This window comes from Heptranchias perlo, chromosome 16 (assembly GCF_035084215.1).
Source record: "Heptranchias perlo isolate sHepPer1 chromosome 16, sHepPer1.hap1, whole genome shotgun sequence".
In the NCBI taxonomy this organism is placed as follows: domain Eukaryota; kingdom Metazoa; phylum Chordata; class Chondrichthyes; order Hexanchiformes; family Hexanchidae; genus Heptranchias; species Heptranchias perlo.
Window position 1 is genome coordinate 21,497,635 of NC_090340.1, and position 26,410 is coordinate 21,524,044.

General features: G+C 43.2%; 1 protein-coding gene across 1 annotated transcript in view; it reads left to right on the forward strand.

Moving 5' to 3' along the window:
• The first annotated feature begins 16,715 nt into the window (after positions 1-16,715).
• The window catches only part of cetp (cholesteryl ester transfer protein, plasma), a 34,207-nt gene continuing 24,512 nt past the window's right edge, over positions 16,716-26,410 (forward strand). Inside the window, exons 1-4 of the mRNA XM_067997774.1 lie at positions 16,716-16,958; positions 17,701-17,815; positions 19,823-19,954; positions 24,824-24,894. Coding sequence (XP_067853875.1) covers positions 16,820-16,958; positions 17,701-17,815; positions 19,823-19,954; positions 24,824-24,894 — 457 coding nt within the window. The 5' untranslated portion in view covers positions 16,716-16,819. The remainder of the gene's footprint in view (positions 16,959-17,700; positions 17,816-19,822; positions 19,955-24,823; positions 24,895-26,410) is intronic.

Here is a 26,410-nt window from a genome sequence, read left to right on the forward strand (position 1 = left end):
TAACCTTGAAATGAGGTAAATGAGAGGTGATCCTATCGAAGTATATAAGATACCAAGTGAAGGACACAAGGTTAATCCAGAGCAATATTTGAAGTTAAACCATGACTGTAGGATGAGGGGATATAGTTACTAACAGATAAAAGTTCAGGACTGGTGCCAGGAAGCATGTCTTCACACATAGAATGATTACTACCTGGAATGGTCTTCAGGGTAGTGAAGAAAGAAACCCTGGAGTCATTCAACAGACAATGAGACACCATGACAGGGTAATTGTAGGTTTCCATGGCTGGATCTGCAGAACGGCTGTCCTCAGTTTTGTGAAAATAAATAAACCTATTCAAACCACAGTGAAAGTATCCACACAGCAGCAACCAATGTAGCAACTCTACATGTGAGTGTTGGAGCAGGCCCATCAAAAATCTCCTTAATACAACAACTGTCTTTTTTTATTCATTCTTGGGATATGGGTGTTGATAGCAGAGCCAGCATTCATTGCCCATCCCTAGTTGTCCTTGAGAAGGTGTTAGTGTTTGATTACGGTGTAATCATATGTGGCCCACGCACTGGAATTGACACTGGTATCCAGCCCACAGCTCCCAAAGGTTGCACATCCCTGCATTAGACTGCCTTATAAATGTGGTTTGTGCTGTTTGACTCTAAGTGGTGGAATTTTCTGCACTGTTTGTCTGACTTTTTAGGGTCAATTTTTGTCTTTTTTTTGTTTTTTTAAAAAAAATGTTCACGAAGGGAAATCTTTTGTTCTGCAAAAGAAAAAATAGGAAGTCACAGTAGAAATCAAGTTCGAAACCATTTACTTCTCATTGAGCAGCTTCAGTGCAGCAAAGCAACATTAGATATACTGCAAATGTCCAAAACTTTCCCAGAATAACTCCATTGCTGTTTGCTTCATGCCACATAGGTGCCAGGATGGATCCCTTTACAACCTGCATCTTCTCTTTGGGGAAATTAATGGGCTTTCCAATATGATTAGTCAGAGACTTCTCTTGCTAACCCCCTGTAGTCGTTTTTAGTAAGTGCCGGTGTGATTTTTTTTTTTTGTTTGTGGCTCAGTAGACTTCCCTCAACAGAATAAGAACATAAGAAATAGGAGCAGGAGTAGGCCATACGGCCCCTCAAGCCTGCTCCACCATTCAATCAGATCATGGCTGATCTTCGACCTCAGCTCACTTTCCTGCCCAATCCCCATATCCCTTGATTCCCCAAGAGTCCAAAATCTATCGATCTCAGCCTTGAATATACTCAACGACTCAGCACCCACAGCCCTCTGGGGTAGAGAATTCCAAAGATTCACAACCCTCTGAGTGAAGAAATTCCTCCTCTTCTCAGTCTTAAATGGCCGACCTCTTATCCTGTGACTATGCCCTCTAGTCCTAGACTCTCTAGCCAGGAGAAACAATCTCTCAGCATCTACCCTGTCAAGCCCCCTAATAATCCTATATGTTTCAATGAGATCACCTCTCATTCTTCTAAACTCCAGAGAGTATAGGCCCATTCTACTCAACATCTCATAGGACAACCCTCTCATCCCAGGAATTAATCTAGTGAACCTTCGTTGTACTGCCTCCAAGGCAAGTATATCCTTCCTTAGATAAGGAGAGCAAAATCATACGTAGTACTCCGGGTGAGGTCTGACTATAGCCCTATACAACTGTAGTAAGATTTCCTTACTCTTGTACTCTAACCCCCTTGCAATAAAGGCCAACAGGCCATTTGCTTTCCTAATTGCCCGCTGTAGCAGCATACTAACTTTTTGTGTTTCTTGCACGAGGACACCCAAATCTCTCTGAACACCAGTTACAATCTGCCAACCTGAGAATGACCCTTTATTCCTACTCTGTTTCAACCAATCCTCTATTCCATCCTAATATATACCCTCAACTCCATGAGCCCTTACCTTGCATAACAACCTTTTATGTGGCACCTTATCGAATGCCTTTTGAAAATCTAAATTTACTACATCCACTGATTCTCCTTTATCTACCCTCCTAGTTACATCCTCAAAAAACTCTTACAAATTTGTCAAACATGATTTCCCTTTCAAAAACCATGTTGGCTCTGCCTAATCATATTATGATTTTCTAAGTGCCCTGTTACCACTTCCTTAATAACGGATTCCAGCATTTTCCCGATGACTGATGTCAGGCTAACTGGCTTGTAGTTCCTTGTTTTCTCTCTCTCTCTCCCTTCTTCAATAGCGGGGTTACATTTGCTACCTTCCAATCTGCTGGGACCGTTCTGGAATCTAGTGAATTTTGGAAGATCATAACCAATGCATCCACTCCCTCTGCAGTCACCTCTTTTAGAACCCTAGGATGTAGGCCATCAGGTCCAGGGGATTTGTTGGCTTTTAGTCCCGTTAGTTTGTCCAGTACTTTTTCTCTAGTGATATTAATTGTTTTAAGTTCCTCACTCTCATTTACCCCTTGGTTCCCCACTATTTTTGGTATGCTTTTTGTGTCTTCTACTGTGAAGACAGATACAAAATATTTGTTTAATGCATCTGCCAGTTCCTGATTTCCCATTATAATTTCTCCTGTCTCAGCCTGTAAGGGACTAACGTTTACTTTTGCTACTTTCTTCCTATTTACATACTTGTACAAGCTCTTACAATCCATTTTTATGTTTCTTGCCAGTTTACTTTTCATGTTCTATTTTCTCCCTTTTTATCAATTTTTTGGTTGTCCTTTGTTGGTTTCTAAAACTCTCCCAATCCCCAGGCTTATTACTCTTCTTGGCAACATTATAGGCCTCTTTTAATCGAATACTCTCCTTAACTTCTTTTAGTTAGCCTCTGGTGGATCACTTTTCCCATGGAATTTTTACTTCTCAATGGAATGTATACTTGTTGAGAATGTTGACATTTTTTTAAATGTTTGCCATTGCTTTTCAACTGTCAAACCCTTTAATTTAATTTCCCAATCTACTTTTGACAACTCACCCCTCATACCTATGTAATTGGTTTTATTTAAGTTTAAGACTCTAGTTTCTGACTTAAGTATGTTACTTTCAAACTGAACATGAAATTCTATCATATTATGATTACTCTTCCCCAAAGGCTCTTTTATTGCAAGATTACTAATTTACCCTATCTCATTATATAATACAAGATATAAAACGGCCTGCTCCCTGGTTGGTTCCATGATGCATTGCTCTAGGAAACCGTCTCAAATACATTCCATGAGCTCATCTTCCAAACTACCTTTGCCAATTTGATTTGCCCAGTCTATATGCAGATTAAAGTCCCCCATGATGACTGCATTTCCTTTGTTACAAGCTCCCATTATTTCATGATTAATTCTCTGTCCAACAATATTGCTGCTATTAGGGGGCCTATAAACTACTCCCACCAGTGTTTTCTGCCCCTTGTTATTTCTAATTTCCACCCATATTGATTCTACTTCCTGATCTTCTGAGCCAAGATCCTTTCTCACCACTGTCCTTATGTCATCCTTTATTATTAGGGCTACACCTCTTTTCCATTCTGCCTATCTTTTCTAAATGTCATGTACCCTGGAATATTTAGTTCCCAACCTTGGTCATTTTGCAACCATGTTTCTGTCATGGCTATTAGGTCAAACCCATTTATCTCTGTGCAATTAGTTCATCTATCTTTTTACAAATGAGGGGAGGCTGCTTGTGTAAACATATGGTAAGGTCATTGTGAAGTAGGATTTTGGGCCAGTGGGCCTAATGATACAACGATCCAGACCCTACCTTGTAAAAAAAAAAATTGACCAAACCTGCGACCATTGCCTGTAAGATTCTTTTCAGAACCGCCAGCATTGTGTGTGGCTTATCCCGGCATGGTGCCAATCAGAAGTCCAGGATGGATGATGTCGGCAGCAGAATTCCAAACTTCCAAAACCAGGCCTTGTCAGATTGCCTGGCTGCAGCGTCCCTTTGGCACCCCTTTCATATCCCTGACCCATCGGCAGCAGTTCTCATTGCACCGAATTAGCTCTATTTAAACTGTGGGAAGGAATTGGCGATAGGAACTGCACGTGTGTGCGAGATTCACGCATGGAAAACCAGCCTCGAGTCACAAATGCAACCTTGATGCCGCTGGAAATCTGTCATGTGCGCATCACTTTCAGTCTGGTTGGGACTTTCCTCGATCAGGGGAAAGCATTTTGCTGGCCTGTATAGACAGACTGATTCCACTGATTTGTATTTTAAAAACCAGACTGATGCCCCAGTCAGTTTATCCAGTGAGTCACTGACTTATTCTGCCCAAGAAGCTCCTACGTTCAATGCTCAGTCTGTGCTGAGCTTGCTACAACTGGCCTCAGCCCCCTGGATTAGGAAGGGAAAACAAGTCAAGGCTCCCACTTTTAGTCACTATCCAGTAAACCCTGCTGGAAAGGCACGTATGTGAACTTTGGATGAGGACAGGTTAGTCTTGGCTCTTATACAGCCCACAATCAAATAGCATGCTTAATTTAAAGACTGACATCAATAGATTGTTGTTAAGTAAGGGTATCAAGGGATATGGAATCAAGGTGGCATCAGCCATGATCTAATTGAATGGTAGAACAGGTGCGAGGGGCTGAATGGCCTACTCCTGTTCCAATGTACATGAATAATGGCTTCTTGGGTGAGGCACCAGGCAGCTATGAAAGCATGCCCCACGTGGAGTCAATGCCTTTGGGAAAATGGGATGAAAAAAGAAATAAAACCTGTACTTTTAGGGCCTGGTTTATGTTTGAGATTTTTTTTTTGTGCAAACTGATCTAAAGGCAGGCCAGTGGCTGGAGTTTATTTGGGCCCCTCCCCACAACGAGGCTGCTTGTTCATCTGTAACCAAAGCAGAAAATGTGTCAGCAGTCTCCCTCATGTGATCCACCCAACCAAACAAACCACTTTCAGTGACTGCAGTCAGCTGCGGTGTTTAAAGACGTAGCTCGAAGATTGCAGGGCTCAGATTGCGCACTGTGGAAAAAATATTTTTGTGAACTTGGGTTAACCTTGGAATATAGTCCTTCACTGCTCTGCCAGATGCTATAAGGAAACACGAAGGCTTCTTGGCGAGGCACAGAGAGACGGGGCCACACAACCATGTGAAGAATATTAGTGATGTGTAAATGACATAATAGAAAATTCTATTTCAGGTGATTGCCATGTCTGCTGAGTTTTTTTTATTCATTCATGGGATGTGGGCATCGCTGGCAAGGCCAGCATTTATTGCCTATCCCTAATGGCCCTTGAGAAGGTGGTGGTGAGCCACCGCCTTGAACCGCTGCAGTCCGTGTGGTGAAGGTACTCCCACAATGCTGTTAGGTAGGGCGTTCCAGGATTTTGACCCAGCGACGATGAAGGAACGGCGATATATTTCCAAGTCGGAATGGTGTGTGATTTGGAGGGGAACGTGCAGGTGGTTGTGTTTCCATGTGCCTGCTGCCCTTGTCCTTCTAGGTGATAGAGGTCACGGGTTTGGAATGTGTGTGCGCCTAGATTACGGGTGTAACTGGGCACAAAAAAGGAGGAAACTTCAGGCCATAGTGTTGAAGTGTTTGGAAATGTAACCAGGCAGGACACAAAGCAGGGCTATGAGTCCCATGGTTTTAACTGCCACACTGGCATCCTTTGTTGCTTTGAGATAGACCAGCGATTCATAAATTCAGAGCCAGTAGCAGGTCACACTGCAATTCACCAGCACATGAAGGGTCCACATTCAAACAGCACTGAAGACCACACAGGGGTTCCCACTGACTGACCAGAGTAGGCAGGGTACATGTGACTATTCTTCTACTGCTTTTAATCTGGCTGTTGTGATGAGTAGCCTCGCCTTGAAGAGATGTGCAGGTTGTTGAACTCCCAACTGCAAAGACAAGATAAGCAGAGGAAGGAACCTCCAGCACAAGAGGTAGGTGTGTGGTAATTGAGGATGCAGTAATACTGCACCACCTGCTGGTCAATGTGTTAAAGCATGAATAAAACGAAAAGCCTATTCCACTGAATTGCATGATGTAATTCTTTAAATTGTTTTAATTTCCCCCAATTTTCTGCCCTCCTCACCTGAAGACTTTGAATTTTACTGACACCTGGTCTCACAGGACTGTCAGGCCTCTGATATATCATCCATGGTTCACGTGAACAATGGTTATCGACAGGCTAATCAACCATGGAAGGCATCACAGTGGAGGACAATCTTTCCTCACCTGCAGTTTACAAGGGCTTCCCAGCAGGAGTCACAGGATAGCAATCAGGACCAATCTGGACAATTTCTATCACCCATTCCCTAACACAGGGACAGTGAGGCCAGTCAGAACATCCCTATTGTGGCCCTGGTTCAGATCAGCTAATAGAGCGCAGGCCAGGAATTTGAATCTGGGATGTTTTTGATTTGTATTGGTTGACAACTACAATGGAGCTGCAGATAAAATTCAAGACTTAGCATGTACTCTCATAAATCCTGGGTTCTTCATGAGAGCTGCATACATCTAGATTGAAAGACATATGAACATTGATGAAATCAATGCAAGTGGTTACAACATTCCTCAGTTTTCTATATAGCAACAACTTTCCCGACATGATTTTCTTCACAGAAAAAAGTCTATCCTTTCTGCTTAGTCCGCAGACCTCCAAAGCATCTAGTATGTGTGCCACAACAAGCTTAAGAGCCACTGCTTTCAGCAAGATTCTTGGGTATCTCATTATTTCCCCCCTTGTGGATAGAAACCACAACTGCGCTCTGGAACACTGCAGGTGTGTGTGCCTCAAGCAGAAAATCCAATTCACCAGCCTCAGAAGAGGTAGCTCCAAAGCACGTTGTTGGTCCCTGGCATTGTTCTCCAAGACTATTGCCAGTCTCTCCACACACCCCAGCCTACTGCAGCAGTCACACAGGCTGAACTTAAAAAGCATCCTGTGTGCTGAATGAAGCACAGTACTCAATGATACCAAATAGAATTGCTGTGAAATCTTCACTGGGTTGAAAGATTGATAGCTGGGTGTTTTTTAAGGAAATTCTCCGAGGGCAATGCCTTTTTGTTCCTCTAAGGAAATGTAATCTTGAGGAAACATATGTTTAGATACTTGATAACCTGGGAAACCTGACCGATATCAGTACAATGACTGTGAATTCACAATAATCGTAATTTCCAGGAAAAGATTAATCTGGTTCATTTGTCTTCCTTAGCCAAGGATCTGAATATTGTTAATTGTGTTTTGGTCAGGCTTGGGTTTACATACAAAGAAACCTACCACCATGCTTAAGAATCTGCAAATCAAGCTATTGAGTACACAGTAAACAGGTAGAGTTTCTGTTTGCTCAATATGAACGATCGATGAGGGTAGTGCAATTGATGTAGTCTACATGGATTTTAGCAAGGCTTTTGACAAGGTCCCACGTGGCAGATTGGTCAAAAAAGTAAAGGCCCATGGGATCCAAGGGAATGTGGCAAATTGGATCCAAAATTGGCTCAGTGCCAGGAAGCAAAGGGTAACGGTCAACGGGTGTTTTTGCGACTGGAAGGCTGTTTCCAGTGGGGTACCGCAGGGCTCGGTACTCGGTCCTTTTGCTTTTTGTGGTATACATTAACAATTTGGACTTAAAAGTAGGGGGCATGATTAAGAAATTTGTGGATGACACAAAGATAGGCCGTGTGGTTGATAGTGAGGAGGAAAGCCATAGACTGCAGGAAGATATCAATGGACTGGTCAGATGGGCAGAAAAGTGGCAAATGGAGTTTAATCCGGAGAAGTGATGCATTTGGGGAGAGCAAACGAGGCAAGGGAATATACAATAAATGGGAGGATACTGAAAGGTGTAGAGGAAGTGAGGGACCTTGGAGTGCATGTCCACAGATCCCTGAAGGTAGCAGGACAGGTAGGTAAGGTGGTTAAAAAGGCATATGGAATGCTTTCCTTTATTAACCAAGGTATAGAATATAAAAGCAGGGATGTTATGCTGGAACTGTATAAAACATTAGTTAGGCCACAGCTCGAGTACTGCGCACAGTTCTGGTCGCCACATTACCGGAAGGATGTAATTGCACTGGAGAGGGTGCAGAGGAGATTTATGAGGATGTTACCTGGATTGGAGAATTTTAGCTATGATGACAGATTGGATAGGATGGGATTGTTTTCCTTGGAACAGAGGAGGCTGAGGGGTGATTTTATTGAGGTGCACAAAATTATGAGGGGCCTAGATAGAGTGGATAGGAAGGACCTATTTCCCTTAGCAGAGGGGTCAATAACCAGGGGGCATAGATTTAAAGTGATTGGTAGAAGGATTAGAGCGGAAATGAGGAAAAATATTTTCACCCAGAGGGTGGTGGGGGTCTGGAACTCACTGCCTGAGAGGGTGGTCGAGGCAGAAACCCTCAACTCATTTAAAAAATACCTGGATATGCACCTGAAGAGCCGTGACCTGCAGGGCTATGGACCAAATGTGGGAAAGTGGGATTAGGCTGGGTGGCTCGTTTATCAGCCAGCGCGGACACGATGGGCCGAATTGCCTCCTTCTGTGCCGTAAATTTTCCATGATTTTATGATAAACACAGCTGCATTTCCTGTAGGGATATACCTCACTTACCTAAGAGCCTAGGTATCAGTTGCAAGAGTCAAGACTCCCTTGCAAATACTGACACAATCGAATGGGTCGCCCTACAAGTATTGACACACTCCTGGGGACCCCTACAGAGTAATCGGATAAAACCAAAAAGCACTGGTACGTTTTCTGCTGCTTGCCCATCCAATCCATTAGGAAATCAGCTTGCAGGGATACCTGGGACTAAGTGGGAAAAGTCTCAGCCCTCAGTGACAGGTTTACCCTTCCAGATTCCATTAATGGCAGGACAGTAGTGGCCAGGAGTATTGCAGGCCTGCATTGCTCTGGGATCAGACTATTGAGTGTGCTTGGTTCTGATCTTCCGTTGCCATGCGTGCCATCTTGGAGCCAACTCACCCGAAACAGCCCCACCATTTACCTCCTCCATCATCAGAGGAGCCCCATCACTGGTTGGTCATTAAACAAATGACAAGCATGGGTTTGAGCTCTTGCCAGGTAACATTGGGTACCAGGAACTCCTCATGAGTTCCAAGGTTAGCAGCACAATTCACCATAACATATGTGCGTGCATTTCTATGACTATGCTGACCATAGCATAGACATACACCATACCCCATGGAGTGATGGTTCTACCAGTTCCAGATTTGAAATCTCAGTTGCATCTGCTTGCCTCTCTGCAACCCAATCACGGTAGGCACAGAAACCTGGATAAATGAACATATGTTCTCACATCTGATATCCTGGTGAGGCCTTCCAGCACCTGTCATCCCAAGTCTCAGTTTCCTCATCAGCTCTACCATTGAAGCCCACTTTCAGCATAGTGGAAGGACATAGTTAGGACAGCTAGTGATTTGCCAGTAACTTTGATGTTGGAGATGTCTGAATCCAATATCACAAAACAAGCTTACTGGCCATTCTAGCTTAATCTAGGTCTTTACATGAGGTTTGGGCAAAGAGACATGTCTGCCATGAGGCAAACCTCCCTCCAGAGTACTCACTTCTAGATCAACGTAGATTCCTTTCATGCAGCTATTTCCACTTCCTGTCACAAATTAACCTGAGAGTTGGTGGGGGGATCATCAGTAGTTCAGAGAGTTTTCACCTGGTTGGCACTGATCAACCATCACGCACAAAATGTACCCTGCTTTTTGAGTACCAACAGTTGGAGATGGTTCTGGGGCTTATGGAGGTTTGTGGGCTGATTGACAATTGAAATTACCAAGCGACAGGATGGTGACCAATGAGCGAGCTTTCAAGGGTTTAGGCTATTTGAATTAGTTGATCCAGCTGACTGCAAAGGATCAAGCAAGCTGATGGGCAACAATTTCACCTCAGGCCTGAGCGTCACAGCCGAGGCTGATCCTGCCCGCCTATGTCTCATCTACGTGTTACCCCTCGGCGACATTGTCCGAAAACACAACATCAGATTCCATATGTATGCTGACGAGACCCAGCTCTACCTCACCACCACCTCCCTCGACCCCTCCACTGTCTCTGATTTGTCACACTGCTTATTCGACATCCAGTATTGGATGAGCAGAAAATTCCTCCAATTAAATATTGGGAAGACCGAAGCCATTGTTCCTTATCCATCAACTCCATCCCTCTCCCTGGCCATTGTCTGAGGCTGAACCAGACCATGCGCAACCTTGCCGTTCTATTTACCCTGAGATGAACTTCCGATCCCATAATCCGTTTCATCACCAAGACTGCCTACTTCCACCTCCGTAATGTCGAATATCTCTGCTCCTGCCTCATTTCATCTGCTGCGGAAACTCTCATCCGTGCCTTTGTTACCTCTAGACTCAACTATTCCAATGCTCTCCTGGCCAGCCTCTCACCTTGCACCCTCCGTAAACTTGAGCTCATCCAAAATTCTGCTGCCTGTATCCTAAATCGCAACAAGTGCCGTTCACCCATCACTCCTGTGCTCACTCACCTACATTGGCTCCCGGAACTGCAATGCCTCCAATTTAAAATTCTCATCCTTGTTTTCAAATCCCTCCATGGCCTCGCCACACCCTAACTCTGTAACCTCCTCCAGCCCTACAACACTCCTAGACCTCTGAGCACCTCCAGTTCTGGCCGCTTGCCAATCTCGATTTTCATCGCTCCACCATTGGTGGCCGTGCCTTCAGCTGCCTCAGCTCTAAGCTCTGGAATCCCCTCCCTAAACCTCTCCACCTCTTGCTCCTCCTTTATGAAGCTCCTTAAAACCTACCTCTTTGACCAAGCTTTTGATCACCTGTCCTAATATCTCCTTATGTGGCTTGGTGTCAAATTTTGTTTGATAACGCTCCTGTGAAGCACCTTGGGACATTTTACTACGTTAAGGGCGTTACATAAATACAAGTTATTGTTGTTGTCCACACTCAATGTCTACAAATAAACACAAGTTTGCGTTTCAGCCAGTTGTGAGGGTTGATTTTATCTATTGGGCAGCAGGCTGGCAGAACCCTCAGGCAGGATACCTGGTCCATTTTGAGGGCTAGGCCTCATTAACATCCTGCCAACGAGCTGCACATCCCAAACGGGCATCCTGCTACAGTTCCCCAGCTCCAGGCTGGTGCATTATCAAGCGGCCTGGAGGCCGACCCGGTCGGCAAGAAGGTAGGTCCAGGTTGGGTGGGTGTTGGAGAATGCCCTTGTGGAGGGGGGTAGGGAGCCTAGGACTACAGGGACCCACTTACCTTTTTGGGCCTCTTTTGCTGTACCACCAGGTTTTACTGGACGGGGTACACAGTCTACCCCGTAGGCTGTTAAAAGCGCATCAGGGTCCTGTGTACATCATGCGACCCCGATTATTGAAGCTCCCACTGGATTCTCGGCCGCCCAGCGGAAGTCCCCAGGAAATATCATGTGTCTGGCTCAGTACCATGTCGTGTCTGGCTCAGTACCATGTCGTGGCTGGCTCAGTACCATGTGTCTTGCTCAGTACCATGTGTATGGTTCAGTAGCATGTTGTGTATGGCTCAGTAGCATGTTGTGTATGGCTCAGCAGCATGTTGTGCATTCACCAACTGAACCATTAGAGCTACCCATGAGTTTTGCTCTTTTTTTTGTAAATCAACAGGAAGCCCAAGAATACAAATTGTGTTTCTCCAATGAGTAACTTTAAAACTTTATTAATGAAATGTGTTGCCCACTCAGGTTTTTTGAAAAAAAGAATACAAAAGTATATTCGCAACTAATGACGCATACAGTAACATTAGTTACTAACCCTCACTAGGTGTCAGCCACGGCTCAGTGGTGGCACTCTCGCCTCTGAATCAGAAGGTTGTGGGTTTAAATACCACTCCTGAGACTTGAGCATACAATCTAGGTTGGCACTTCAGTGCAGTACTAAGGGTGTGCTGAACTGTTGGAGGTGCCATCTTTCGGATGAGACGTTAAACTAAGGCCTTGTCTGCCCTCTTGGGTTGATGCAACAATCCAACAGTTCTACTCAAAGAAGAGTAGGGGAGTTCTCCTGGTATCCTGGCCAATATTTATCCCTCAACCAAAATCACTAAAAACTGATCAGTTATCTCATTGCTGTTTGTGTTACCTTGCTGTGTGCAAATTGGCTGCCATGTTTCCCTACATTACAACTATGGCTACACTTTAAAAGTACCATTGGCCATAAAGCGCTTTGGGACATCCTGAAGTTGTGAAAAGTGCTACATAAATGCAAGTCCTTTCTTTTCATTGTGTTAGCAGTGCACCCAGCATAAAATGGCAGTTGTTTGTCAATGTTCTGGGTTGTGTTCTTTAACACTGCATTGCGTTATTTCCTTATTTATTACTTCAATCTATTCAAGCTTGGTGACCTCAGATATAAATAATTAAATTCACTACATGCCAAAAACATTGGCAAGTACTGGTAGGAGTATCTTGGCAGTATTATTCGCCCTTGTGTTAGAATGCACAAGTAGCTTTTGGATTAAGTTAGAAACATTTCCAATCAAATTGAAATAGTGTATATTGTGCAAGTAATAGCTTCAGTGCATCGGCCAAGGAACTGTCTCACTGTATTTCAGTTCAAGGACAGCTGCCACCTTCCCCAGCAGTTAACTACGTTGACTGAACTTTTGAATTAATTCAAAAGTTGGCCTTAGAAAGCAAGTTTCAGTTTGTGGCCCCGTAGTGGAGTGGTAGGGTGGTCGATTGGTCGATCTCAATCATGTCATCGCAGGGAGGGTGAACTGCAAGGCAAGTTCTTTTGGACTTCCTATTGGCCAACCTCAAAAGCATGATGGGGATCAGGTCACTCACATGCTCTTGGATCAGCAGACATCTTGTTTGGCCAAGTCCCAATATGGAGTGACCTCTCTCAGTCAAGCTGGCCAAGAGTGTTTAATTTTTTGCCCCAGAATTGGGTGTGCACCAAATCCTAGTCTTGTTGTCATAGTGGCAATAGTTACTATGGGTATGCCGTTTTCTTTTTTTTGGGGGTGGGGGAGCTTTGACTTTAATTTCTGTTTCAGAGCCCAGAAAGGTTAGGTACTTGTGAAACCAATTCCAACGTAGCTCTTAAATAGATGCCTAGTACACCAATCTCCAAACGTCTTTAGGAAACACAGATGTTTCTGGTAGTGAGTTTGGATGCAATAATGACTTCTATTCTGGGTGGGATCAGACACAGATAATAACATACTGTCAACTCTACTATGAATTGATTGGAAATTTTGCAGGGAGTTTCTCTGACTTGATCCACTTAGGGATTTCTTCTAATAAAAAGGTGAGAATTCAGATCTATATGACTATTCCTTAATTGGGGTACATATTCTGAGCTACGTAGGTTTGAATTATTTCCCAGGTTTCCCAACCAGGACACTTTTCCTACCATTTAGAATGTAAGAAAATCAAGGGTAATAAAAGCTCCTGAAAGCTATTTTTTTTGGCACCTTAACTCCCCCTAAGGTATGTTAATGATATAGAGGGCACACAAGACTATCATTGGCACCAACTCCATATATGTGATGGCTGTTGATCATAGAATCATAGAAATTTATGGCACAGAAGGAGGCCATTCGGCCCATCATGTCTGTGCTGGCCGAAAAAGAGCTTTCCAGCCTAATCCCACTTTCCAGCTGTTGGTCTGTAATCTTGTAGGTTACGGCACTTCAAGTTAAATCCAAGTACTTTTTAAATGCAATGAGGATTTCTGCCTCTGCCAATCTTTCAGGCAGGGAGTTCCAGACCCCCACCACCCTCTGGGTGAAAAAAATTCTCCTCAAGTCCCCTCTAATCCCACCAATTACTTTAAATCTATGCCCCCTGGTTACTGACTTCTCTGCTAAGGGAAATAGGTCCTTCCTATCCACTCTAGGCCCCTCATAATTTTATACTCCTCAATTAAATAACCCCTCAGCCTCCTCTGTTCCAAAGAAAACAACCCCAGCCTATCCAATCTTTTCTCATAGCTAAAATTCTCCAGTCCTGGCACCATCCTCGTAAATCTCCTCTGTACCCTCTCTAGTGCAATCACATCTTTCATGTAATGTGGTGACCAGAACTTTATGCAGTACTCTAGAGCCGTGGCCTAACTAGTGTTTTAGATAGTTGTAGCATAACCTCCCTGCTCTTAAATTCTATGCCTCGGCTAAGAAAAGAAAGTATCCCGTATGCCTTCTTAACAACCTTATCTACCTGACCTGCTACCTTCAGGGATCTGTGGACAAGCACTCCAAGGTTCCTCTGTTCCTTTACATTTCTCTGTATCCTACCATTTATTGTATATTCCCCTACCTTGTTTGCCCTCCACAATTGCATTACCTCACACTTCTCCAGATTGAATTCCATTTGCCACTTTCCTGCCCACCTGACCAGTCCATTGATATCTTCCTGCAGTCTACAGCTTTCTTCCTCACTATCAACCACATGGCCAATTTTTTTATCATCTGCAAACTTCTTAATCATGCCCCTACATTTAAGTCTAAATGATTGATATATACCACAAAAAGCAAGGGACCTAATACTAAGCCTTGCGGAACCCCACTGAAAAAAACCTTCCAGTCACAAAAACACCCGTCGACCGTTACCCTTTGCTTCCTGCCACTGAGCCAATTTTGGATCCAACTTGCCACTTTCCCTTGGATCCTACGGACTTTTACTTTTCTGACCAGTCTGTGGGACCTTGTCAAAAGCCTTGCTAAAATCCATTTGGATTACATCAAATATGCTACCCTCATCTACCCTCCTTATTACCTCCTCAAAAAATTCAATCAAGTTAGTCATACACGACCTTCCCTTAACAAATCCATGCTGACTGTCCTTGATTAATCTGTGCCTTTCTAAATGACGATTAATACTGTCCCTCAGAATTGTTTCCAAAATTTGCCTACCATCGAGGTTAGACTGACTGGCCTGTAATTACTCAGTCTATCCTTGTCTCCCTTTTTAAACAACGGTACAACATTAGTGGTCCTCAAGTCCTCCAGCTCCATGCCTGTAGCCAGAGAGGATTGGAAAATGATGGTCAGAGCCATCGCTATTTCCTCCCTTGCTTCTCTTAACAGTCTTGGATAGATCTTATCCAGGCCTGGCGATATATCTACTTTCAAAGATGCTAAACCCCTTATATTTCCTCTCTCACTATGTTTATCCCATCCTTAACTACAATGTCTGCATCGCCCCCCTCTTTTATGAAGACAGATGCAAAGTATTCATTGATGTGCTGCCTTGCTAGCCCTGGCAATAATTTTTAAAATTCAAGGCAACTTTGTGACCTAGAAACTAGCAATGGGATGCTTCAAAGATAATATTGTTGCCAGATACGTTATGTGACTTTCAATTTATTTCATTTACCATAGTTCCAGTTCAAGTACAGCTGCCACCTTCCCCAGCAGTTAACTACGTTGACTGAACTTTTGAATTGATTCCAAAGTTGGCCTTAGAAAACAAGTTTCAGTTTGTGCCCCAGTAATAGAGTGTAGGGTGGTTGATTGGTCGATCTCAATCATGTCATTGCAGGGCGGATGAATTGCAGGGCAAATTCTTTTGGACTTCCTATTGGCTGACCTCAAAAGCATGATGGGGATCAGGTCACTCACACGCTCTCTGGTCAGCAAACATCTTGTTTGGCCAAGTCCCAATATGGAGTGACCTCTCCCAGTCAAGCTGGTCAAGATTGTTTAATGTTTGTGCTTCAGAATAGGGCGTGCACCAAATCCCAGCTTGTCATAGTGACAATAGTTACTATGGACATACCGTCTTTGGGGGGGAGAAGCGGGGAAGCTTTGACTTTAATCTCTGATTAAGAGCCCAGCAAGATTGGGTAGTTGCACACCCAAATCCAACATTTCCAGATAAATTCTGTGACATTCAATTAATTCCATTCACCATAGTTAGTTAACTGCGGTTGACAAATTCAACATGTCCGTATTTACAACACTCCTTAAAGGAGTCACGTGTATGGTGGGTTTCGACACAATTTTTGACGTGCGTTCCCAGCAATTGTTGTAACAAACTCTGGATGACTGGAGACGGCCTTGACCTGTTTGACCTGTTGTGTAACCCATCCATCAGCTACAATGACGCTGCAGTCAAGCTTCAAGAACTTAATAAATCATTTCTAAGAGGTTAAACTAAACTAATGACTATTTTCAATAGTGATTCCGATTGGGGTCGTATTGTTTTCTGTAACACAGTCTGCTTTGGGCTCTGCTTATATAAGGAAAGTTGGACTGGCTTTTGCCCACTGCGGTTAAAAACATGCGTTTTAAACGTCCGATCAAAGAAATAACAACAGGGACAATGCGACCTCCTGCTCACTGGAGTCAGCTTTAAGAACGGGATTGGTTCTTGTTGAGAGGAACCTGTCTCACCGACTTAGTCAGTTTAAACAGTGCATTAAAATCCCAGTATTAGTGTGAAACAAGTTGATACAATTCTTAGTGTAAAACAACCTTTTTGGGGTTTCTATGGGGCTTCCTTAAATACATGGATCCCATCAAAAGGCGTGGGATATTTAACGTGATCTTGAAATGTAGTTTTAAAGTATATTTACAATTTTGGGTCTGGCTCAGTTTACTTTAAGGAATAGACTGAGTGCCGGACTGTTGTGAATATAACTTTTTTTTAAAAAAAGGTCAAAAGGTGATTAAAAAAATAAGGAACATTCGCATCGTATGCACATGCAGGAAATGCATCATGTTCTTGCATTGGGAGGGCGATTATAGTTTGATTGAGTATCTCGAGTGCAGCCCAGCTCTGCACCATATATAACAGGACTGATAACAGCCAGGGGAGCACACTGAGCCTCCAGCCAGCGCTAGCTAACACTGCCATTTACCAGCTGGAAACATGTTGCTACTGCGACGGCTCACCCCAGTGATTTTATTCCTGGCTGGTGGCTCACTCTCCTGCGATCGTGGATCCCCAGCTTCACCAATGGGCAGCACGGGGATTGTCTGCAGGGTTACCAAGGAAGCGGGTTTAGTATGTAAGTTCCTTAACTTCTGGTAAAGGAATCAAAACAGCCATCCCCCCATCCCGATATGGCATGCTCTGAATGTTTACAGTGGAACTGTGTCATGTGCAGTAAGATGTCGCAAGAGGTTCAACAGACTTGCAGATTAAGACTGAGTGTTATGAATGAGAAGCTGAGTCTGACGTGGTTATTATCAAGAAGTTGTTTAATTTAGGACTGCGTTGGTATGAATTTAACTCGAATCTGCTCAACCTTATTTTCCATTATACAATTTATACTAGTAGGGGTATGAAAACCCATTTCTATCTATGACATGGAAGTACTGTAATAATTTTGCTCATTTCAGAATGTGCACTAAGGATTGTTTATGCTGAATGCTGGCTAATTTTTCAATATACAAAATACAGTTTGAAGATGTGATTTTTATAATTTCCATAGATATGAGGAATCGTTCCTTCAGTTATTTGTGTACAAGTTTATATTTTTAAGAGTTGCTACCTGGCATAATCCTCTTTTGTATCAGATTAGGATTGAGATTTTGCTGTAAGAAATGTTTTCCTAATGATGCTGAATGTTACACAACACACCATCTCACTGGGACAATCATTATAACACTCCTTACTCCCCGGTGGTGAGTCTGATCAGTTTAACCACCCCAGATTTTGGGTGGACAAGACATTGGTGAGTGTGTTGTTTGAACTGGGAGAATATTCAGGATAATTGTAATGAAGCTCACATATTCCATGTTTTCTAGTCAACCAAGAAACCAGTGATGTAATCCAGGCAGCATTCCGACATGCTTCATTCCCTAACATAGAAGGAGTGAAGTCTATTCTGTTCCTTGGCTCAGTTTCATATATTTTTAAAAAGTAAGCATTTTGAAGTGTTTTTAAACTCTTTGTGTGCATTTGGCAGTGTGTGGACTAAATTTAGTAGTTGCACATTTTGATAACTTGTTCCATGTTGTAATTTATGTTTTCCAAAGACCTTCCATAATAGAGGACATCCTGCAAGAATTTCTACAGCACTGATACGTTGAAACGCCAATTCATCTTAGGGCTTGAGTGAATCGAAGAACACTGCCACTTTCATAAGAACAAAAGAAAATCCAGATTGGGAATGGGCCATTTGGCTAATTGTGCCCAATCTGTGCAAAGTCCATCTACAATTATCAACACACCACCTGGTGATCCCTACCTTAAAGAACACTTTGTTTCTTTTCACCCTCCACTGGGGGTGCATGGAAGGGGGGCGAGGGGGAAATCATGCCCTACTGTTAATATCTCTACCCCTCAATCATCCTCCTTAAATATATCAATTCAATAAAATTCCCCTTTAAAGGTGTTAATTGACTTCACATCAAGCACCTTTTTGGGAGTCTTCCAAAATTTAAATTTATGCCTGAAGTGACTGGTATGTTATGCCTTAGAGTCGATCTACCCTTGTGCCTCTCGGGTATAGGCTGAAAGTAATTCAGCATGCCCACCGAGCAATCCTGACCTCTTCAATAGATGGAAAAACACTATGCTGACAGACCATATATTTTGTAAGATGTACATTTATAGAGAAACATTATAAATCAGCAGATAAACAGCAATACTCTAACATACACCAATTTTGAAATTCTTTACTATGGTTGGAGTTCTATTTCAGTTCATTCACATCCTCAGGAGGTCCTAAAGCACCATGTAGTTAATAAATTACTTGAGGTATAGGCATTGTTGTTTTATAAGCAAACATGTGCACAGCAAGGTCCCACAAATAGCAATGAAATGAATGATTAGTTAATCTGGTTTTTGTTGGTTTTGGTGAACTCCATTCCTCCTCAAATATCGTCCTAGGACCTTCTTACATCCACCTGAGAGGGCAGATGGGTTTAACATCTCATCCAAAAGGGCTGCGTCTCCAAAAATGCAGTACAGTCTCCACCACTTAAGCCGCCCACATTTAAATCGGGCAATCGTTTAAATCTGCCAAAAAGCACTAACCAGTTTCCATCACCATTATAGTCAATTACAAATTGCTGCGTCCAGCCTGCTATGCGCACCAGGTAATTGGACAGAAACATGCATTCACTCAGTACTTCACACCTTGTTAAGATATAATTACCTTATACACTTAACCATCTCTAACTGGTGTCAGGTTACAACATACATTACTCAGCACTGACTGCAGCAACAAAGTGAATAACATCTTGTTAAGATCCAAAGTAGCCGGTAGGTAATCTTTCATCCATGTTGTAGTACAACTGCCACTACTTATCCTTACAGCTTATTTATTTTCCAGCTTTCTGACTGCACCTACCTAAGGAATATTCCAAAATAATGATGTATTTCTACAAAGCAATAGCTGAATCTTGATAAGTTATTTCTTTTATATAGGGCTGCCGACATTTTAGCAATAAATCTATCTATTTCAGTTTTTCTGACCATCACGAGTGTTGCAGATGGAGGGGATAAACCATCCAACCTGCACAGTGGGCAAATTGCGTTGGCACCAACGTGCCCGCTATAAGTGGTGGGGACTGTATGCCCTCAGTAGTGCACGGAAGTGTCAGCCTAGATTATGTGCCGAAATCCTGGAATGGGGCTAAGAACCTACAAACTTCTGACTCAGAAGTAGGTGCCACTGAGTCAAGGCTGACCCAGCTGAACATTTTAATTTGCACCAACCTCTCATTGACTGTAAGTGGTGATTCAATGTGATCTGAGTTGGCCACACATAACTGAGGCAAAAATTGTGCATGGATTCAAATTGCTCCAATCTAATTTAGAAATAAATCACTAGCTGTTTCCTAAGAAGGTCACGGGAGCTTGCATATAACGTCAGTTAAACCACAACTGTTTATAAAAGAATATTTCTCTGTGTTTTTTGAGTTTGCAGATAAACAATATGTCTGTGGAAAATAGTGATGTAGACCTCAATGATGAAAAAGGAATCCTAATCGCTATCCAAGATGTAGCCGCTGTCTTCAAGGGAACCTTAAACTATGCATACACCAACTGGCTGCAAGTATTTACTTTTAACTAAGCAATTCTTTGTGTTTGGACTTTTAACAAGACAAAAAATATATAACTATAATGTATGTTGCAGAGTAATTGGATATTGTTGATGTGTATGATTTCCTCTATTTTCCCTCTCCCCCACCACCGATGAGGCCCAGAGTTGAGTTGCTTCCTCATAGTAGAAAGGCAAGACAATCTGCATTGCTTCCCCTTAGTCATCAGTTATAGAACGGAATGAGAGAGGTTCGAGGACAAGTCTGCCCTCTTGGTCAAGGATTCAGGAGCATGGGAAAGGGGTAAGGAAATAATAGAAAACAGCATGAAAAGAGGCAGTTAAAACTTTTGCTCGGGAGGTGAAAGATGTGTGTTATAATTTCCATAATGGTGACCAGTAATGCAATGATGCATTTCAATGTGAATTATGTTCTTGTATTGGAGTTTAGAAGAATGAGAGATGATCTCATTGAAACATACAAGATTCTGAGGGGGCTTGACAGGGTAGATGCTGAGAGGTTGTTTTCCCTGGTTGGAGAGTCTAGAACTAGGGGGCATAGTCTTAAGATAAGGGGTCGGCCATTTATGACTGAGATGAGCAGGAATTTCTACACTCAGAGGGTTGTGCATGTTAAAGATGGCAACTTTTAGAAAGGGATTGTGTTGGATTCCATGACCACAGCCATGTTGGATAACCTGAATTAGTTCCCTTTACGGCTGCTAGCTTTGAAGATGATAGATACTATAATTTATTAAATACTTATTTTGAACAGGGTATCTGATCAAAGAATTCTGGCTAATGTAAATCCTGGCTTTAGAATATTTGTTATATTGCTATTATTGGAGATCCTGAGGTCCTGGCTTGGAGTGATGACAGACCACAGCAACAACAACTATTTACATTTATATAGCGCCTTTAACGTAGTAAATGTTATCATCGGAGCGTTATCAAACAAACTTTGACACCGAGCCACGTAAGGAGGTATTAGGACAGGTGACCAAAAGCTTGGTCAAAGAGGTCGGTTTTATGGAGCGTTTTAAAGGAGGAGAAAGAGGTAGCGAGGTTTAGGGAGGGAATTCTAGAACTTAGGCCCTAGGCAACTGAAGGCATGACCGCCGATGGTGGAGCGATTAAAATCGGGGATGTGCAAGAATTGGAGGAGTGCAGAGATCTCAGAGGGTTGTAGGGCTGGAGGAGGTTACAGAGATAGGGAGCGGCGAGGCCAGGGAGGGATTTGAAAACAAGGATGAGAATTTTTAAATCGAGGTATTGCCAACTGGGAGCCAATATAGGTCAGCGAGCACAGGGGTGATGGGTGAACGGAGCTTTGTGTGAGTTAGGATACAGTCAGCAGAGTTTTGGATGAGCTCAAGTTAATGGAGGGTGCAGAAGGAAGGCCGGCCAGGAGAGCAGTGGAATAGTCAAGTCTAGAGGTAACAAAGGCACGGATGAGGGTTTCAGCAGTAGATGAGCTGAGGCAGGGGCGGAGATGGGCGATGTTTTGGAGGTGGAAGTAAGTGGTCTTGATGGTGGAGTGGATATGTGGTTGGAAGCTCATCTCAGAGTCAAATAGGATGTCAAGGTTGCAAACAGTCTGGTTCAGCCTCAGACAGTGGCCAGGGAGAGGGATGGAGTCGGTAGCTAGGGAACGGAATTTGTAGCTGGGACTGAAGACGATGGCTTCGGTCTTCCCAATATTTAGTTTGGTAAAGGGGTTGAATTAAAATGCATAGTTGAAATGATAAAGTTACAGTCACTAACTCAGGGTTCTCTCATGCAGACAGGCTCAGCAACATGTCTCAGTGATGCCCCAAAAGTATGATTAGTACTCACTAAATGAAAACCTATGAACAGGGACATTGTTAAAACGGCCACTATTCTTCTATTATTTTTTAATGGAGTTCTTATTCTAAAAGTTTAACAAATGGCATCACTCCAGGATAGAAATTAGTATGCTTCACGTCCATTTTTTGGGCTTAAAATGGGCGCAGCGATAAACAGTTTAGCAGTGGGACAGTTCGCACCCAATTTGCACATGCGTTCGGGCCACTGCTAAATTCGTCAGAGCCACTTTTCAGGCAGCCCTAGCAGCCACCTAAAACAGGCGTTAAGCCCCTTATTTACACAACGCCTGCTTTAAGTCCCCTTGCCGAAATTGTTTGGCGATGAGCATGAACCGGGCCTGCTGTGTTCGGGATTCATTAACGGCCCCCGTAGCCTCCAACGAGAGGTTTTGTTTAAAAAACAACAATTCAGAAATCATTGCTAAGGAGTAGGAGGGCTCCTGATCATCTCACCTCAACCGCACCCCCCCCACCCCACCGATACCACTCTGACTCCCCTCCCAGGATTTACTTTCAGACCTCTGTTGGTCTGACTTTCATCTTCATAGGCATGACAGGTGCCAGCAGCTCGCCCAAATAATGATAATGAGGCCCCAGGACCAATTTTGGGCCGGCTTCGGGCCTCCCAGCCTGTATGTTGTCAGCTCACCACTAGGTATGGGCCTGAAAAATGGCCCATAACCAATTTCTGCCCCATCATCTTAGATCATTTCAACTATGCATATTAATTCAACCTCTTTACCCAACGGTTTTTCCTTATTTACTCTATCAAAACAGTTCATTATTTTGAACACCTCTACTAAATCACCCCTTAACCTTCTCCGCTCTAAGGAGAATAACTCCAGCTTTTCCAATCTCTCCACATAACTCAAGTCCCTCATCCCTGGCACCATTCTCGTAAATCACTAAGGCCTTGACATCCTTCCTAAAGTTTGGTGCCCAGAATTGAACACAATACTCCAGTTGTGGCCGAACCAGTGTTTTATAAAGGTTCAACATAACTTCCTTGCTTTTGTACTCTGTCTCTATTTATAAAGCCTGGGATCCCGTATGCTTTTTTAATTGCTTTCTCAACCTCCTGCCATTTCAAAGATTTGTGCATATATACCCCCATGTCTTTCTGTTCTTGCACCCCCTTTAAAATTGTACCATTTAGTTTATATTGCCTCTCTTCATTCTTCCTACCAAAATGCATCACTTCACACTTCTCTGCATTAAATTTCATCTGCCATGTGTCTGCCCATTTCACCATATATGTCCTCCTGCAGGCTGTTACTATCATCCTCACTGTTTACTACATTTCTGAGTTACGTGTCATCTGCAAACTTTGAAATTATACCCTCTATACCCAAGTCCAGGTCATTAATAAAGATCAAAAAAAGCAGTGGTCCTAATACTGATCCCTGGGGAACACCACTGTATACTTCCCTCCAGTCTGATAAACAACCATTCACTATTACTCTGTGCTTTCTGTCCCTTAGCCAATTTTGTATCCACGCTGCCACTGTCCCTTTAATCCCATGGGCTTTAATTTTGCTAACAAGTCTATTATGTGGCACTTTATCAAGTGCCTTTTGAAAGTCCATATACACATCAACCGCACTACCCTCATCAAACCTCTCCGTTACCTCATCAAAGAACTCAATCAAGTTCGTCAAACGTGATTTTCCTTTAACAAATCTGTGCTGACTTTCATTTATTATCCCATACTTTTCCAAGTGCCAATTAATTTTGTCCCAGATTATTATCTCTAAATGTTTCCCCACGTTAGGCTAACTGGCCTGTAATTGCCGGGTTTATCCCTCTCTCACTTTTTGAACAGGGGTGTAATATTTGCAATCCTCCAGTCCTCCGGCACCATCCCCAAATCTAAGGAGGATTGGAAGATTGTGGCCAGAGACTCCCCAATTTTCACCCTTACTTCCCTCAGTAACCTAGGATGCATCCCATCTGGATCGGGTGAGCAATGCCCATCTTTAAGTACCTTCTCTTTATCTATTTTTTATCCTAGCCAATATCACTACTACCTCCCCCTTTACTGCTACAATGGCAGCATCCTCTTCTCTAGTGAAGACAGATGTGAAGTATTCATTTAGTACCTCAGCCATGTCCTCTGCCTCCACAAGATCTTTTTTGTCCCTAATCGGTCCCACCCTTCCTCTGACTATCCTTTTACTATTTATATGTTTATAAAATACTTTTGGGTACCCTTTTATGATAGCTGCTAATCTATTCTCATTCTCCTCTCTTTGCCCCTCTTATTCCCTTTTCTAAATCTCCTCTGTACTTTCTGTATTTCAGCCTGGTCTCTACTATATTATGAGCCTTAAATTCATCATAAACCTTTTTCTGTTTCATTTTAATCTCTATATCTTTAGTCATCCAGGGAGCTCTAGCTTTGAATGCCCTTCCTTTCCCCCTTGTAGGGATGTGTCTACTCTGTACCCGAACCAACTCCTCCTTGAAGGCCTCCCATTGTTCAATAACTGTTTTGCCTGCCAATTTTTGATTCCAATCCACCTGGGCAAGGTTCCTTTTTAACTCACTGAAATTTGCCCTCCTCCAGTTAAGCATTTCACATTTGATTGTTCCTTGTCCTTTTCCATAACTATTCTAAACCTAACGATATTATGATCACTGTTCCCCAAATGCTCCCCCACTGAAACATGCTCCATCTGCCTTACTTCATTCCCCAGAACAAGATCCAGCACTGTTTCCTTCCTGGTTGGGCTGGACACACACTATTGCAGAAGGATCTCTTAAACACATTTCAGGAATTCCTCCCCCTCTTTCCCCTTTCCCCTTTCCCCTTTACACTGTTACTGTCCCAGTCTATATTAGGATAATTGAAGTTCCCCATTATCACTACTGTGTAGTTCTTGCATCTTTCTGTAGTTTGCCTACAAATTTTCTCCTCCATCTCCTTCCCACTAACACCCAGTAGTGTAATAGCTCCTCTATTATTCCTTAATTCTAACCAAATAGATTCTGTATATAGCCCCCCAGTCTACTTCAATTATTTTGTTTTCTTAGGTTAAATCTAAATCACTCAGTGGATTTTGAAATTGAATCCCAGACTGATCTTAATCTTGCTCTAACTTTAGGTAAGTGTGATATTTAACATTCTATAAAATAGTGGGTCAGACTCACTCTGTTGTATAACTCATTGGCAAATGTCAATTCCTTTTAATTTGGAAAGTAATGAGTTTTGCTTTCAGACTAACCCTTTTCCACATCTATGTACAATTTCAGCTCCATTTGAGTGTTTTTTTAAAGGGAGATGCACTTCTTATTTAGTGGTTTTAATCCATTTTCATGAGCTCTCATTCTCCCAGGCACCAAATATTCTCAATCTTTTTGGCACACTCCCATCGTTGTGGGCCAGAAATTAAGCCAGGACCTGGTGTAATGTTGGGCCTGGTGAGGGCCGGAGCCTGGGCCTACTCCTCGCAAGGCCTGCAGCATTAGAGGGAATGGGGTGGGGACAGGGACTCCCTACGTCAGGGTTCCCGCTTCCCTCAGCCTGCCGAAGTCTTGTGGTTCCTAGGCAGCCGGTACATTGAGAAGAAAGAGGAACAGAGGAATAACCAACCTCCTCGATGGTGGAATTGGGGTCCTGTTGGATGTCTAGGCTAAAGTATGGATTACTGAAGAGGCCACAATGTAATAATTTTTTAGAAATGCTTTTACAAAGGGGGCAGCAGCTGAATGTTTCTGGGGTGTACCTCTTTACCATCCTGTGCGTGATCATGGGCACCAAGGCTGCACTTTCTGGCCTGTGGGGATAGGCGAGTGCCTGAGATGTGCCCCCTAGTGGCGAAGGCCCCAATACCCGTATGCAGCTGAGGTGACCTCCCACTGACCCCACTCACTCCAGTGGGGTCACAGGTGGCTGTGATCATGGTGTAATTGACCAGGTCGCGACCCGAGGAATTTCAGGGCTCGGTGTTTAATAACCAATGGATACGCAGCTATGGGCGAAAACCACCCATAATTTGGTATTCTTTCTCTGAGCCAGACAGTATGGCAAACTGAAATGTCCATCTTGTGCGGAAAGGGTTGGGGTACATCACCAGAGTAAAATAGGGCATTGCACCTGAGCTGTGATGTGCCTGATAGAGGGAGGAACAGTGTTTGTTGTCACCGAGAAAATCATAGGGGTGAAAAGAGTACAGAGCTGGATAACTTTGTGTTAATGGCCAAATTCTGCTGGGTTGGGTTGATCTCTCCTGTATTTTTTCCCATATGAACATAATGCCTCTGCACATCCTGCATCACAGGGAAAAAAAGACTGGGGCAGAGAAGAGCATGGTTAAGATTTTTAAAATGTTGAAAGGCATGGAAAATACAGATAAGAGCAGGTTACTTGACTCCAATTGCGAGCTGGAGAATACAAATAAACAGGCCTCAAACAAGACTCGTAGATTTGGGTAATAGTAACCCCAGCGACAAGAATCCAATAATATGTGCCTCATGTATAACATCACAGAGCACGTTATGTGTGTGTGGGGTGGGGGGGCGGGGGAGGGGTGGACACTGAGAAGGAAGTAAAGGAATTTGGGGAGGGGGATTTTGGAAGAAATTGGTTTTTAGGAAGCTTTTGAAGGGTGGGAGAGAGGG